The 16,631-nt window shown below is 27.7% G+C and overlaps 1 protein-coding gene across 1 annotated transcript; it reads right to left on the reverse strand.

Annotated features, from left to right (window-relative positions):
• On the reverse strand, positions 10,493 to 11,134 carry LOC109329377 (F-box protein At1g80960-like). The gene has a single exon (XM_019563045.1). It carries the CDS (start codon positions 11,132 to 11,134, stop codon positions 10,493 to 10,495), a length of 642 nt encoding a protein of 213 aa, XP_019418590.1.

Consider the following 16,631-nt stretch of genomic DNA (forward strand, 5'->3'; position numbering starts at 1 on the left):
TGTTTTCTGTCATTTAATTCAATAAATTTAATTATGAACAAGTAAGATTTAATTGTATCCTTTTATTATTTCATAAGTAATTAGATACATAATTGGGAGGGATAAGTGTTGGTGTTGTTCCCTCTCCAAAACATATAAATACATCTTATAAATTCCGTTTAATGTATTCGTATCCGTCCTTGTTACGGTTATGTACAACAATAAATGTGAGGCCCACATTGACGGGATGACATAACTTTTGAGCTCCTCGCTTTAATATTGATGTACTGGCAGTGTAAAGAATTATGCACAATCAGTGCATTATTCACTATTTATTTGGATTACTTTTTGTGAAAAGTCAAACATAATTAAAAACAAATGATAGATAATAGAGTGATAATGTAAAAAATTCTTACATTGTCGGTGTATACATTTTTTTCTCAATTAAAATATTCAATGATTGATATAATGAGATTAATAGGTAGAAATACCAACTTCGCTATAGACAAAGGACAAGTAAGACACTTTTTTAGCAAACGTAAATGTCTCCATGGGGCGTCATGTGTCCACGATCATTAATATAATGTTCACCAGCTCCTTACCTATCTCCAACAGCATTTATGTTGATGCTAACATGTGTGTTCATAATCTCACCAGGAGCAACAAAAAAGTTAGGGCAGTTGGATATAATTAACTCGATCCAGAGTTTAGATCTTGTTATCAATATAATTTATTGATTAGTAATCTTCATAATCTAACTAGGAAATTATTTTATTCTTGATAAAAACAACTAAAACTCACTGGGGAAGAATACCATGCACCTTGACCGTCGTCTTTGAAAGTGCTACGGAAGTTTTTTTGTTTTTGTAAAGAGTGTAATATCTATGTATTGTTAGTGTATAGATTAAAATAAATGATGAATGATGAACTAATAATGTATAAAACTTTTACACTGGGAGTGTATATTCTTTTTTTTCTTCTGTAAAATTGGTATTAGCCTTGGGATTTAAGTCACGAACATGTGGCAAACCTTGTATGAGCTTGGAGTCAAAATTAATGTTACTTACTAGTATAGTTGGTAATGGGACAACAATTAATGGGAGGGAAAAACAACTCATCAAATCAATGCATGCTAGTTGTGTCCAGAGTTTGTTGACTGGTGAACCTCAATGGTCTTTTCTCAACTAGTAATAATAGAAAAGAATTGTCAGTATGTAGTTGTTCCTCTCAACAATTGTTATTTTCAAAAATCAAATTTTATTCTTTTGACCTTTTTGGGACCCAATGTGATATCAAACTAGTTATCCAACCAAAAATTATTTTATAAAAATAAGCTCAATCAAATATTCATGTGTTGGCTTTTATCCAGTGGGGTAATTTTAATAAAATTTTCAGTGGCGGATTTTATCATAAACAAGGTAGTTTTATTTTCTAGGGCTTTAAATTTGAGGTATTTGGTTAAGGTAAAGTATCCCATGCCAACTATCTATGCATTTGGTAGATACAACTTTTCAACTAATAAATAAATTTATTAGAACTACTATACTCTTATAAGATCAAGTAACAGCACACCTCTCTTCTTAAATCAGACTCGCATTATTGATAGTGAAGGTAATGCATGCAACTAATAATTCTATCCGGAGGATTGAATGAGAAGTGCTGGAAGAATGAGAGGCAAAATGAAAAAAACGCTATTTGGATCTTATAGTTTTTAATGATTGTAGAATAGGGAGATTTAGAGCAGAAAATTACAAATTTAGTGGGATATTGAAAATGTTGAATGAATGAGATTAAGTTATATTTTAGTACTTGAAAAGAAAAAAAATGGTTAAGATTTGAATAGTGTTATAGTATATTAGTAGGTCTTAACGTTAACCCTAGTATTTGTTGATATCATAACACAAAATTTGTTAGACCTAGGTACTCTAAAAAATAAAACCTTAAAATGAATAAAAATATGTTATCTCAAATTGTATCTTAAACCATATTTTTGACCAATAAAAATATGTTATATGAATTAAAAAAATTAAACATCATAAATTTTTTTATTTTTACTTTAATATCATTAATTTGGAACATGTTTTAAATACAGTTTGGCTTATGAAATTCTTTTACCAAGTTTACTAACTTTATCATGAGCGTGAAATTATTGCTGACAAGAAAAGTGGTGTTTAAAGTTTGAGCTTTTAACAACTTTCGGATTATAATGTTTATTCTAATGGCTACTTTCGGATTATAATGTTTATTCTAATGGCTACATTGTCCTATCTTACATTAGGACAAGATACTTGATTGAATTATCATAGATGACATAGGATTCATTATGGGATTCAAAGTTAATAATTGATCACCACGTCACTTGAACTTTGTATTGTCTTAAGTTCTTAATGAGAAAAAGATGTATACATTGACATTGTATCATTCACCATTAATATTTAATTATGTTTGACTCTACAAAAAAAGTAATCTAAATAAACGGTGAATGATGAAGTGCATGTGTATAAATCTTTACACTGTTAGTGTATAGATTTTATACTATTTCTTAATTATGGATAATGCATTATTGATGATCACTTGAATTTCAGACATTTTAAGCAAAGTCACTAATAAATTACTATTGATGATTCATTGCATTGATCACTTGTTTAAAAACATTGCATTCAACTTCATTAAGGGGTCAATTAAATTCACTAACCTCCTAACCTGTGTGAGGGTAACAATTCAATATATGTATATAAACTAAAGATAATTTGCACATGTATAAAAAATGGATGTTTTGTATAATGTAACTAAATTTTAGAAAATGTCACTATAATTTATTGTAATTGTTAATATTATTAATATATATTTTTATACTATCAATGTATTGACTAAAGCTATCTATGTCACTATAGTTGTCATCAATAAGAGATAATTATCTCATTATAAATTTTATTATTTTATTTTTACTGGAAATTAATTAAATTTTTTCAATGATGTGATTGTTTCTTATCAATGACAAAAATAGAAAGATAAAATAACGAATATATAAAAATTAACTGTGTTCATTTTTGTACCATTATTCCATTAATGAGAATGAGTTGGTCAGTCCAGTTATTGATGTTGATGTTCAAACTAATGAAAAAATATATATAATGTTTATAGATTTTCACTGTATCATTTACTATTTATATTTAATCATCATTAATTTTTAAAAAATAATACAAATAAATTATAGATGATTCAATAATTGTTATTATTTAATCATCATTATTTTCATCATTTTCACCCCTATTTCTCCATTTTTTTTAATTTGATATTTATGGTGAGCGGAAAGAGCCTAGGAAAATGTCTTAAATGCCGTGAGGCAACATTGTAAATATATAATCAACCTTTTTTTCACTTCTTATGAACATTATCCGCAATTTTTTATAAGCATCATATGCAAATTTCTAGTAGTTTAGTTAATTATATATTTGTTGGAAAAGCTTTTACAATCAACCTAAGAGTGAATGACCCCGCTTGACAAGAAAGTTAGATACTTAGATAGCTAGAATAATAAACCTTTATCGTAAAAAATAAAAATAGGATAATGAATTTTCATAAAAACGTCCGAAACTTTAGGAAATAACGTAGTTCAACGTCCTATCGTTATAGCTACTCCCTGGACCAATAATTTATGAGTTTGAATGAAACTCATAGTATAAAAATTTATATAAATGATATAACAACACTCCTTAAAAATTTAATAATTATTAAATATAAATGATAAATAATGCAATGCTAATATATAAAATTTGTACATTTTCAGTACATAAATCTTTTCTCTTAATTTATTCTTACATTTATGTTATTTGTTTTACAATAACTAGCGTGTCGACCGACATTTTATGTCGGACACCTTAATTCTTATTTTTTGATATAGAATGTATCATCTTTGTGATATAAAATCGATAAAGAGTAAAGATTTAAGAAGATAATATATGATGTTAATATAATATACATAAAACTTATGTGAATTCCTATTTTTTGCCTATAATAATTTTTATACGATTGTTAAATATTTGTTTATGTTTATTGTATGTTCTTCTTAGATTGAGAAAGATAAAAGATAGAAATAAAAGAATGTGTGAAAGATTAATCATATATTAAATTATTAATATAAAAATGAAAGCAATAAGTAATGTATGAAAGTTTATAGTAGTTATTAATAATATAAAAAAGTAAATTTAGAATATAAAAATTATACCATGGTAACAGTTATTACTTTTTAAAAATGCAAAAGAAAAACGTAAAATATATTATAAAAAGCATAGTTATAAAAACCGTTTCGTACCGGCCGGTTCAACCAGAAAACCGGTAAACCGGACCCCTAACCGGTACGGTACAGGTATTGAACCGGCCAAGTATTAAACCGGTCAAAACCGGTCCAAACCGGTGAACCGGCCGGTATTTTACTAAACCGGCCGGTTTATACACATATTTTTTTTTTTTAAAAAAAAACTTAAAAACTTAAAAGTCCATTACAAGGTGACCCACATTTTCAACTATTCTTCAACCCTTCAAGGCACATACTTCCAAAACATACTTAGATTACACATTTTGGTTCCTAACATGACTTTTGTATAATCTATCTTGGAGTACTGTGTGAAGATAAGATTTGATAGAAAAATATAATATTCATATGAGATAACTTTGACTCATTAGTGTTAAATGTTAAAACTCCAAATTTATTTGTTCTGTAGAGTGAGTTGTGAACTTATGTCATTTATTTATATTTTGCGGTTGTTAAGTGATACTTTTGGATTGATATATGTTTTTTAATTTAGACTTTGAATTTGTTAAAGACTTAAAGTTGTTTATTTATGTGAATTTTGAATAGATTATAAATATGGATTATAAATTTGAGTATCTACTTCTTTGGAATTTTTTTGTTATAGGTTTATATATATATATAAATATAAGTAGTATGTCCGGTTTAACCGGCATGCGGTTTAATTATTGAATCACTGGTTGAACCACTGTACCACTATACCAGTACCCTGACCGGTTTGATAACCGGTACGGTTTTAACAACACTGATAAAAAGAACACCAAAAGCTTTTTAAAAATGTCTCACCACAAGGAGAATAAAAGTATAGTAATTTATATTTAAAATCAGTAGGGCAACAATTAGGTAGTGTTTAATCAATCGTAATGAAGGTTGATAAAAAGACATATCGTTATCAGTTGCACTAATAATTTATTCTGCATTTATAGTTTTATACTATTTGAATTACAATGATAAAAAGCGTTTTTCTGGTTGACTGCTTCATATGAATGTAATTAATTTATACTTATATGACTAATAAGAAATATTTAACAATGAGGAAACAATAATAGTTTAAATGTTTCATATATTATTATTGCATAATTTATTATTCATATTTAATAATCATCACATTTACTAATGAGAAAAAAGTAGACTGCTAAAAAAACAAAAAACATTTATAAACAATCATAAGTATTTAATAATGAGAGAAAAATATATACAATAATAGTATGAGACTTTTATACATTTTTTTTGTTTCCCACAAATATCGTCGTACTGGATGCATGACTTTTGTACATTGTCATTGTGTGATACATATTCATATATAATAATTGACTTTTCAAAATGGTAAAATAAACGAATAAATAATATAATGATTATGTATAAATCTTTATACTAACAACATATATCAACATGACACTCATCATTAGTAATATTTGGTTAACCAGTAATAACAATCAATACAGTTGGAGAAGTCTATTTACTATTTAACAAAAAAAAAAAACTCTTACCACATTAGCAATGGACACATGTCAATACCAACTCTTGCCATATTAGCAAGTGACACATGTCAATACCTTATGCAAAATTTTCCTCTAAAAAGTTCTCTACCTTTTATTGTGCAACTTCACCTCATACATAAGATGAAAAATTGTCTTTACTATTTGTTTCAATTTAACATAATAACTCATTATCTTTCTCTCATATTTTTTTCTATTCTTCCATATTTTCTCTCACATTTTATTCTAAAGCATAGAATCATCTCTCTACTTTGTACTCCTCATTTCATCACTTTTCCTATCTTCCACCAATTTTTTATCTTCTTGGTTCTTATTCTTCTTCCATTTCATTTCATTTCATTTCACCCTTGATGTCTCTTATTGATGGTTCACCATTGAAGCATTATTGTAGGTTAGTTTTCTATATATTTGTGTATCTAATATTTTGTTTGTAAAATTTTCTACTAAAAGTAATCATTATTTTAACAAAGAGCATATAAATTGTCTTTATCAGGTTGTAATATAATTTTTAAAATGGCATATGGATTGTCTATACCAGTTTGTAATATAGTTTTGTTAGATGCCTCTTTTGACCAACTCAAATTATTAAATATGTACTTATATTTGATTAAAACGTGTTTGATTAGCTAAATATTATCCCTAAGTGGTTTTATAGCTTAATCCAGAAGAAAGAGCAAAAAATTATAAGTTTCTGGGAAAATCTCGTTCAAGCTTAGCGTCAAGATCACGTTCACCGAAAAATACAGCATCTGATAGATGCACTCATTGCCAAATCCATGCTCAGCGGAAGAAGAGCCATGCTCATTGCACATCAAGTGTTGAGCATCTAAATTAAAAGAATTCGATCAAAACTCTTTGTCTCAGATACACTCAACGTGCATGATCATGTAGAGTGCAATGGGTGGTGTGTCCAACGCAGAAAGTCCCGCTCAATGCTAACTAGTGTGTCCAAGAGTCACACCTAGCCATCTTGATCCCACGCTCAGTGCACAAGTGGTACGCTGAGCATAGAAGCCTACACAATACAACTATTTAAAGGCTTCAAAATCAAACCATTGACACACATTATTACCATTTCGAATTGTAATCTTTATTTTGATAGGTTTTAGAGAGCTTAGCTCACTTAGTTCATAGAAACTAAGTGCAAGCACCTTAGGTGTTAATTTATGCTCAATTATGTGTATTTTTACCACTCCATGAGTGTATTATTCCTACCTTAGGAGTTAATTTATGCTCAATAGTGTGTGTTAATTTATGCTCAAATGTGTGTGGTTCTATCACCCCATGAAATTCTATAATCTTGATAAGTCTTTGAGGATATGATAAAAATATTTTTCTCTACTTGTTTGTGACACTCAATATATTTTACACTCCTATTTGTCGGTTAGGATTTAGGGATTACAAACTTTATTACAGTGAATCTACTTCTAAAACATTTTTGAAATGTCTCCTACAGTTAAAAAGCCCTACAAGCAAAAGTTTTAAAAACTTAATCAAAAAATTTCTATATTTACTTTAGATTTAATTAAGATACTTATTTGAATATGAGGACCTATATTACAACGAACGGAACTTTTTTTAGTACTACCAAGAGTATATCCTCACCCTTTTGGATAAGGAACTAATCTCGTACGAGGTATGTGACTGTTCCTTCCAACAAGTGTCACTCCCAGGAATAGAATCTTTGACTTTTTGAAGATCTTAGGATGTAGCAAGGCTTTACATCACAAGACCAACATCTTATTGATACAACGAATGAACCCATAGAAACGGAAATATTAACTTGATCTAAATATTATTTAGACTTTATGATTAGTAAGTACACTTCTCATATACTACAAAATAGAATTGAAACACCACGAAGAGTTATTCTATTATGTTGCATATAGTAGTAGGAAAAAAACCAACTTGTGTTTGATCCTATACGTAGTTGATGCTAAGTCACGATAAAATGTAGAGATTATGTTACATAGTCTAAAAAAATATAGAACTTTGTTAAATATCTATAATATAAATCAGTCATTTGATAATATTAATACTAGGTCATTGCTTAAAAGGAAAGCATTGTATCGTTGGTTATAGTATTAAAGGAGCAAAGACCACTCCAATATCGCTTAAATTTAGTAAATAATAAGCAAGGGTTACAATGCTTATGTTAAACATACATGTAAAGAAATTATTTTGTCAGTCTAGGATATGAACATAAATATGAAATATACACACTCTCACATGTAAATCAATGTAAATAGTAGACACAGTGATTATGAGGTTGACCAATTTTATATGCCCACAAGGAACTTAGTTGTTGGGAAAATGGTAACGGAATTAGAAGCTTCAAGTTTTAAGTGGTGGTACACTAGTAATACAAGATCGAGAAATGAGATGTGTATGACTGTAAATTAGGGTTGAGTATAGATGCTCCTTCCTCTTTGTATACTACAAATTCATACATTAATAGAGCTTGACGTACAATCCAAAATAGAGTTTTGGTTATCGATGTAAGGATTAAGATTAGTCTGGAGAGAAAAGGACAATATAGAGTTCTAAAAATTAAATAATATAAATTGAAGGGAAAGGAAGGTAAGAGATCCAATCAGGGGGCATTGGAGGAGGGCTTCAAGAGGTATAGGAAGTGTTAAGGATATGAGAGGAGATGATTGATGAGTGACATATGTATAATAAGGGTTTCACAAACTTTATCAAACATGTACATGTATATTCCACCAGTATTTTCTCTATATTATGCTAGTGAGCGATATAGATTTGAGCTCAGTAACCCGCTCGAAAGTTCGTAAAATTTAATTGAGCCAAAGTCGAACTGAAAACATAATTCAGCATTGAACATAACTCAAAACTCGACTCAAGTCGATCCTAAACAAATCGAGTTGATCTTAACTTGACTCATTTTCACCTGTAGAATATTAAAATCACATTGCATAATATTTCACTAAAGAGAAACCCCAAATTATTATAAATATATTGTTCACATTTCAGTGACATTTAAATTGAAGCGATAAATTTCTTCCTGAAGTTATTCATATCAAGTTTCTCTCTATCAGTAGGAGATTAAAATTATTGAAATAAACCAAACAAAGAAAGTAAGAAACATGCCTAATAAGGAATGTTAAAGGATAAACATCCCTTTCATAAAAAAAGTATCAATTCATAATATTACTTGTATTAACCTTCAAATTGATGGAAAGTTGTTAGAAGCTTTGGGTAGTGACAACAAATATTCATCATCTTCCGTTAAGGTATTGCATAATATGGTGACTTTCTTCATCATTGTGGCCTTTGCTATTAGGTACTTCACAAATTCTACTTCTAGTTCATTTCCTTTGAATGCCTTTATCTACACAAACTTCAGCTTTTCATGTACACAGTAGCACAATTCTTGTTTCTCCCAAAACATTGAGATAGGATATGGAAAATCATAGTCATTAGGGCTACCAATAATTGGATTCTCAATATCCTGTGAAGCAAAAGTATATTATGCATCATATATACTTGGATAATAATGAAATTTCCCCAACAAAATATTAATATAAGGATTGTAACTCAAGGATAATATTACATATTGGTAGAGAAATTTCAAGAACTTGTAGAGAAGTACATAATTGTAATGCAGAATAAAGATCATGTGCATCTCTTATGTGGTTCAAATCCAAATCCATTGACAAGGTTGATAAATTTTTAAAAATGTTGTTGCTTGAATATACCTAGGAAATAGATAAGAAAAGGTTAGCAAATTAATATATATACTAAATGAAATATATAATCATACATAGAAGAAGTGATTTAAAGATCAAGTAGACAAGATAGTCAAGGATGATTCATGGTTCCACCGTTGGAGAAGTTGAATGACAATATGAAAAAAGAGGGAATTTTACCATAAGGAGGGAGCATGTCACAAACAACAATATGGAGTTTCATATCACCTACTTAAGTAAGAACAATAACATGAATGTGCCCAATAAATATCATGTCAACAAAGTTCAATCCATATAATTGGGTCTTCTCCTATTATGTGTTGCTTCAATTAAGTTTTGGAAGGAAATGAATAGAAATAGAAGGCTTGAGAATAATAATATACATTTGTGAGACGATTCTAAAGCCTTCCATTTCCCTCTAAAAACTTAGCTCAAACATACCCTTAGATAATTCAAAGTCATGTCAAACTAAATTTGGAGAAACTCAAATAAAATTAGAAGTGCAATCCATATTTTAGCATTTTCAACAAATGGTTGTTTAAATGAGGTTGAAAAGCAATCTTAGGGATTAACCATGGCTACTATATACAGGGTTCGGTCAAACAAGTTTCTAAAACATTATATTAGAAGAGTAAAAGATTAAGATATATTATAATGTAATTGATGTAGTTAAGAAAATAAAACTATTCAAAGAAACTTACCACTGCAGAATGTTCGAGAATTTCCCAGCCTTTCACAATAGAGTACCCTTCATTTATAGCATGCATGTTTCCAAACAATGAGTAATAATAAGAACTGAATGTTTTCAGGTTTGGTGTATAGATGCTTGCAGCATTTGTAGGATAAGTTAAAGAATCAAGCAACAAAACTTCAAGATTCTCACATGAAACTTTTAGCTTATCCACACACAGACCTTGGAGCTTCAAAACTTTAAGACTTTATTTCATGATAATGAGTTTGTTAAATCCAGTAGACTCATTCAGAGTAAAGTTCTACAACACTACACAATTATTCAGAATATCGTTGATGATCCTGTCAGCCAAGTTGATCTTCTCCAGCTTTAGGGTTTTAAGGTTTTTGCAGCCAACAAATGCATTTGAACAATTAATATTGTAGTTAATCATTTCAAGCGAACCTAGACTTTGAAATATCCCCTTTGAGAAATTGAGCTTAGGAATGTCATCTTTGAATAGGAACCACTCTCCCATTTCTCCATTATCAAGCTCACACTCAAGGCTCAATTTTTGAACCCCTTCCCTAGTTTTAAGCACATACTCAACCCAAGATTGAACTTCCCCAAGCAAAAGACTCTTCCATAAGTGCAAAATGCGGAAACTAGGTAAGTCACCATAGTGATGAAACATGATTCTATACACAAGAAGAGCATACCTGTTAGCTCCTTTTGTAACATCTTTGGTTGGTACAAATTTTCTTGAAATTAAAAGTTGTGATAAAGGCTTTATCAATTTCTTCTCATTCAGTTCTATGTGTGTAGTATTTCTCCAAAGATCTTTCCATTTCTTTGAAAGGATACCACTTCTTATAGCTTCATCAAGTGGAAGAAAAGTGAGGATGTGACTTAATACATTTGCAGGTACTTTTTTGGTTAAATCTGGTATTTCATCACTTCCCATTTCCAACTCCACCTTTGATCTCTTTTCTAATCTTCTTTTTGGGTTGAACATCAATGAAGAAATTATAGGATTCAACATTTAAGACAATACTATGGTGAAAAATGTGAGAATGGGAGAGGAAAGTTGTGTTACGGTTGTTCATCTATATATCCATGAAAGACATGTGTCAGCTTGTAATAAAATTTCACAAAATATCTTTCTTCTTTTCGTGTTGATTAAAATTTAAAAAAATCTAAGTTTATTAAATTTCCTAATAATGATATGGAATTGTGTTAATGAAAATTGACCCAAACAATAAATGTAGGTTGAGATTTTTTACCAAAACTGAATTGTAATATTTACTAATTAGAATTTATTTACATTGCAATAGATCAAATGAAAAAATTATATACGTTATATTGTTGAATACATGTATTTTTTCAACTCAACTCAAAGTCAATGTTATATTCTATATATGGTAAATGTCTACAACTCATAACTTTGTTTCTATATTGCTACAATACAAATTTGCATAGATTGCATAAAAGATATTATGTATTAAACTTATTTAAGATTATAAGTATAGTGTATTTTCTTAGAGTGATGATTGTAAGTATAGACTATAAGTATAGTGCATCCTAGTCATCAATTCTATGAACTGAAATGGTTTAAATCTAATAACTAATTCAAACCATTGGATTCCCCTAGAATTGATGGCTAAGATTGGGAGTAAGTTTTACTCTTAGAGTAAGCGGGTTCCTCCTCATTTTCTTATTGTTTGATAGAAGAGAAAGAGAAAAGAAAAAGATGAGAAATCTGTATTTTCTTCTATCTTTCGTTTGTTTGCTATAGTAAAAATGAGAAGAGATAAATAATAATATTTGTTAAATGTCAAAACTACCCTTGGAACAATTATATGATTAAAAAAAATTGTAAGTAGTAAAAAATTAAAAGAAAGAAATGTATGTAGCGATAGTGTAACAATATTTTATATTATCACTGTATTATACACCATTTATTTTTGTTAGATGCCTCTCATTTCTATGCCTTAAAAGAATTTTATGACTATTTTATGGCTCTCTTTAATGGCATTTTATGTCACTTTTATGGCTTTGTTTCCAAGCATCCAATGCTTCATATCCAAGATACCAAGACTTTGCTTGCCTATAAAAGGACACATATAGAGAGCTTCAAAATCATCTTCACAACACACAACATCTCTTTCATTTACACATATATTGTGAGTGCATTCTTGGTGAGAATTCTTGTTCCATTTGAGAGAGTATTTGTGAGAAAAAATATTGTCATTTGTCCTCATCATTATAAGAGGATTTCTTGTACTCTTCTTTTTACATAGTGGAATTTTGCTCTTGATCGTCCGTGGTTGTTTCCTCTCACACTGAGGGGTTTTTCCACGTTAAATCTTGTGTGTTATTTTCTTTATCCTTTACTTGCTTCTCTTTTGTTCTCAATTGATTCAATCATGTGCTTCCGCATTGTGCTCTATCGTTAACAAGTTTTTAATCTTATTGGTTTGTATTATTCTTCCTTTTCATTTCATTTCACCCTTGATGTCTCTTATTCTTGGTTCACCCTTGAAACATTATTGTAGCTTAGTTTTCTATATATTTGCGTATCTAATATTTTGTTTGTAGAATTTTCTACTGAAAGTAATCATTATTTTAACAAAGAGCATATGAATTATCTTTACCAGGTTGTAATATAATTGTTGAAAATGGTGTTGACAACGATAGATGATACAGAAGAAGAAAAAAGATAATAGCCCATGACAATTTGGTATTTTGATTATTATCCTTTCAATTTGTAAATAAATAATTGTTTAAAAATAAACATTAGAGAATGTATTACATGTTATCTTATCTAAACTAGAGCAAGAAATTGTATATATTTTAATAGTCATTTTGATATTATTTTGATACATTTTGTGATAATATCATTTTTTCTGTGTACCATTGAAGCATTATTGTAGGTTAGTTTTTTATATATTTGTGTATCTAATATTTTGTTTGTAAAATTTTCTACTAAAAGTAATTATTATTTTAACAAAGAGCGTATAAATTGTTTTTACCAGGTTGTTATATAATTGTTAAAAATGGCATATGGATTGTCTATACCAGTTTGTAATATAGTTTTTTATCTTATTGGTTCGTATTATTCTTCCTTTTCATTTCATTCCACCATTGATGTCTCTTATTGTTGGTTCACCCTTGAAACATTGTTGTAGCTTAGTTTTCTATATATTTGCGTATCTAATATTTTGTTTGTAATTTTTTTTACTAAAAGTAATCATTATTTTAACAAAGAGCAAATAGATTATCTTTACCAGGTTGTAATATAATTGTTGAAAATGGTGTTGACAATGATAGATGATACACATGAAGAAAAAAGATAATAGCCAATGACAATTTGATATTTTGATTATTTTCCTTTCAATTTGTAAATAAATAATTGTTTAAAAATAAACATTAGAGAATGTATTATACGTTATCTTACCTAAACTAGAGCAAGAAAATTGTATATATTTTAATAGTCATTTTGATATTATTTTGATACATTTTGTGATAATATCATTTTTTCTGTGTTTAATGACATTTTGTGATGTATAAAGATTTGTATTTTGATTTAAGATTATATTTTTTATTATATAGTTTAGTTTGTATTATATTGTACTTAAGACTTTCAATTTGATCTATTAGAAAATTGATTCAAGATGACAACCGTAATTGTATCAATCTTCTAAGATGAAAAATTATGCTATATGTTATTATTTGCATTTATTTAAGGAGAGAAATTTTATGCTGTGCGCAAATTTGCTTAATTAATATTTTCACTACGTTATGAAACATTTATTGGTTTATCATTACATAACATTATATAATATTAAAGTGCAATCATTATAATATTTGAATTGCAACCGTGTAATAATATATTTTCATAAAATTCAAATTATAAAAAAGGAATTGTAACCGTAGAATTGTAACCATCAAATTTATAATTTTAATACATACGTTTGTAATTTTAAATTTTCTTCTATTAGTTCTGAAAGTATCAGCTACATTTTTAGCTAATAAATAATTTTATATTTTACACCTAAAATAGAATAACAATATTAGGAAAATGACTAATTCAAATTAAAGTTATTTATAATTCCTTAATTTTAGATATTGCTCATTATAGATATAAACGTATAATCAATATTTTATTGATTAATATTTTAATTACGTTATGAAACATTTATTGTTCATGTATGTTATTTTAAAATTTATTTAATATAAAATCAATAAAACACTTATCAAATTACAATGCAGTCATTACATTAAGAAACATTAATATGCAGTTGTTACGTTATATAATATTAAATTACAATCACTATATAACGATATATAATATAAAAGTATAATCATTATAATATTTGAATTGTAACAGTGTAATAATATGTTTTCATAAAATTTGAATTGTAAAAAAAGACTTGTAAGTGTATAATTGCTATGGAGAAAATTTATAAATTTTAATATATATGTTTGTGATTTTAAATTTTCCTTTATTAGTTCTGAAAGTATCAACTATATTTTTAGCTAATAAATGATTTGACATTTTACAACTAAAATAAAATAACATTCTTAGGTAAATGACCAATTCAAATATTAGTGCAATTCAAATCAAAGTTTTTTCTGATTCCTTAATTTTAGATCATGTTCATTATAAATATAAATTTATTACCATTTATTATTTAATTATATAATAGGTTATATGAAATATTTATAAATCATAACAAATATATATTCCTTAATGTTAAAACTCATTATGAACATATTTTGTTTATAGTTTAGATTTGATTCTAATATTGCAATGTTACTCTTGTAGTATTCAAATAGTAACAATAAGAAATATAATAAAAAAGAATAATAATATTTTTTATTATTTATATTTGGTAGTAGTTATTAAGAGTAGTAACAATAGTAATCAACCATAAAAAAATAGAGAAATAATCTTAGGGAAATGACTAATTATAATACTAATACAATTTCAATCAAAGTTATTTCTGATTCCTTAATTTTAGACACGGCTCATTATAGATATAAATGTATAATATCATTGACCATTGTTAAAAAAATAACATTTTTTACTTAAAATAAAGTCATGTCTTTGATTGATTTAATTGTGATAATGAAATTGATTCTTCTATATTCATTATATTTAAAATAATCATAAGATATATAAAGTTGTATGTATTGGAATACATATTTGATTTATATTTGTTTTAATTATTTTTGATTCCTTAATTTAAGTAATGCTCATTATGTATATATTTTTTAGAGTTTAGATTTGATTATAATATTGACATGTTTGTATTGCAATATTAAATAGTAACAACAGGGAACATATCTAAAAAAATAATATTAACAATGGACAATATAAGTTTTTATTTTATCTATTAGTCATCCAAATATATAGACTATAAAGTGATTAACATTTAGTTAATTACTTATTTTCATATGTAAAACGTTTTTTTTTACCAATTTTTCAGTTCTCGAATGTAAGAAATTAAAATATTTAGTGATTTAATTGTCATTTTCGAATTAAATCATTATTGATTTAAATTACTATTGTTTCAATTTAAAGATTTTATTTATTGTTTAAATTTTTACATAAGACTCTTTGTTGATTATATGTTCAATTAATTGTTGCATATATAATAACATTTTTTATTTACTTTTCTATTTGGGTACACAACTAGGATTTTTTTTTATTTTCCATTTAATGCTATTTTCCATTGCATTTAATATTTTCATTTTCACCATTGAAAATTTACACAATTTTTTAAGAAGTTTTCAAAGTAATACATATATTATTTATCAATACTAAGAAGTCATTTAATATTTCCTCATACTCTTCAATGATTAGTGTTAGGTATTAGTGGAGGAATACACCTAGAAGGGGTTCGAATAGATGTGGCAGAACTCAATTTCCACTTTTCTGGTTTTTACACACTTGCTGAAAAATGCCCAGTTAATCGATTAACAACTGGTCTTAATCGATTAACCAGTAACAGAAACAGAATGATCAAAACAGCAACTTGCACAGTTATTAACAAACACACAAACAGATATACAACAGATACTTTTGTGCAAGATTAACAAGAACATAGTAAGGAACAAATATGCAAAATATTAGTTCCAGATTCGCATTAAAACATATTGAAACATAAAAGAGAAAAGGATAAAAAAGATTGTGCAGGGATTTTATCCTGGTTCGTTTTGCTGTCCACTGCAAAACTACATCCAGTCATCCCCTCTGATTTGGGAGATTTTCCTTCTTCACTATGGAACACAATGTACTTTACATACAAGCTTCCAATTACAAAACTTGAACACTCCCTTCTTGGAACTCAAAGAACTTCGGCACCCTTGGTTTGACCTTTCCCAAAACCGCCTCCCAAGAAAACCTTTCTTATGCGATTCGGCCCCAGCCAAAGTATCGCTCTTTATCCCAAGAC

The sequence above is a fragment of the Lupinus angustifolius genome, chromosome LG16 (assembly GCF_001865875.1).
Source record: "Lupinus angustifolius cultivar Tanjil chromosome LG16, LupAngTanjil_v1.0, whole genome shotgun sequence".
Classification (NCBI taxonomy): domain Eukaryota; kingdom Viridiplantae; phylum Streptophyta; class Magnoliopsida; order Fabales; family Fabaceae; genus Lupinus; species Lupinus angustifolius.

Excerpts from the sequence above, each read along its gene's own strand:
- LOC109329377 (XM_019563045.1), bottom strand. The coding sequence starts at position 11,134 with ATGGGAAGTGATGAAATACCAGATTTAACCAAAAAAGTACCTGCAAAT.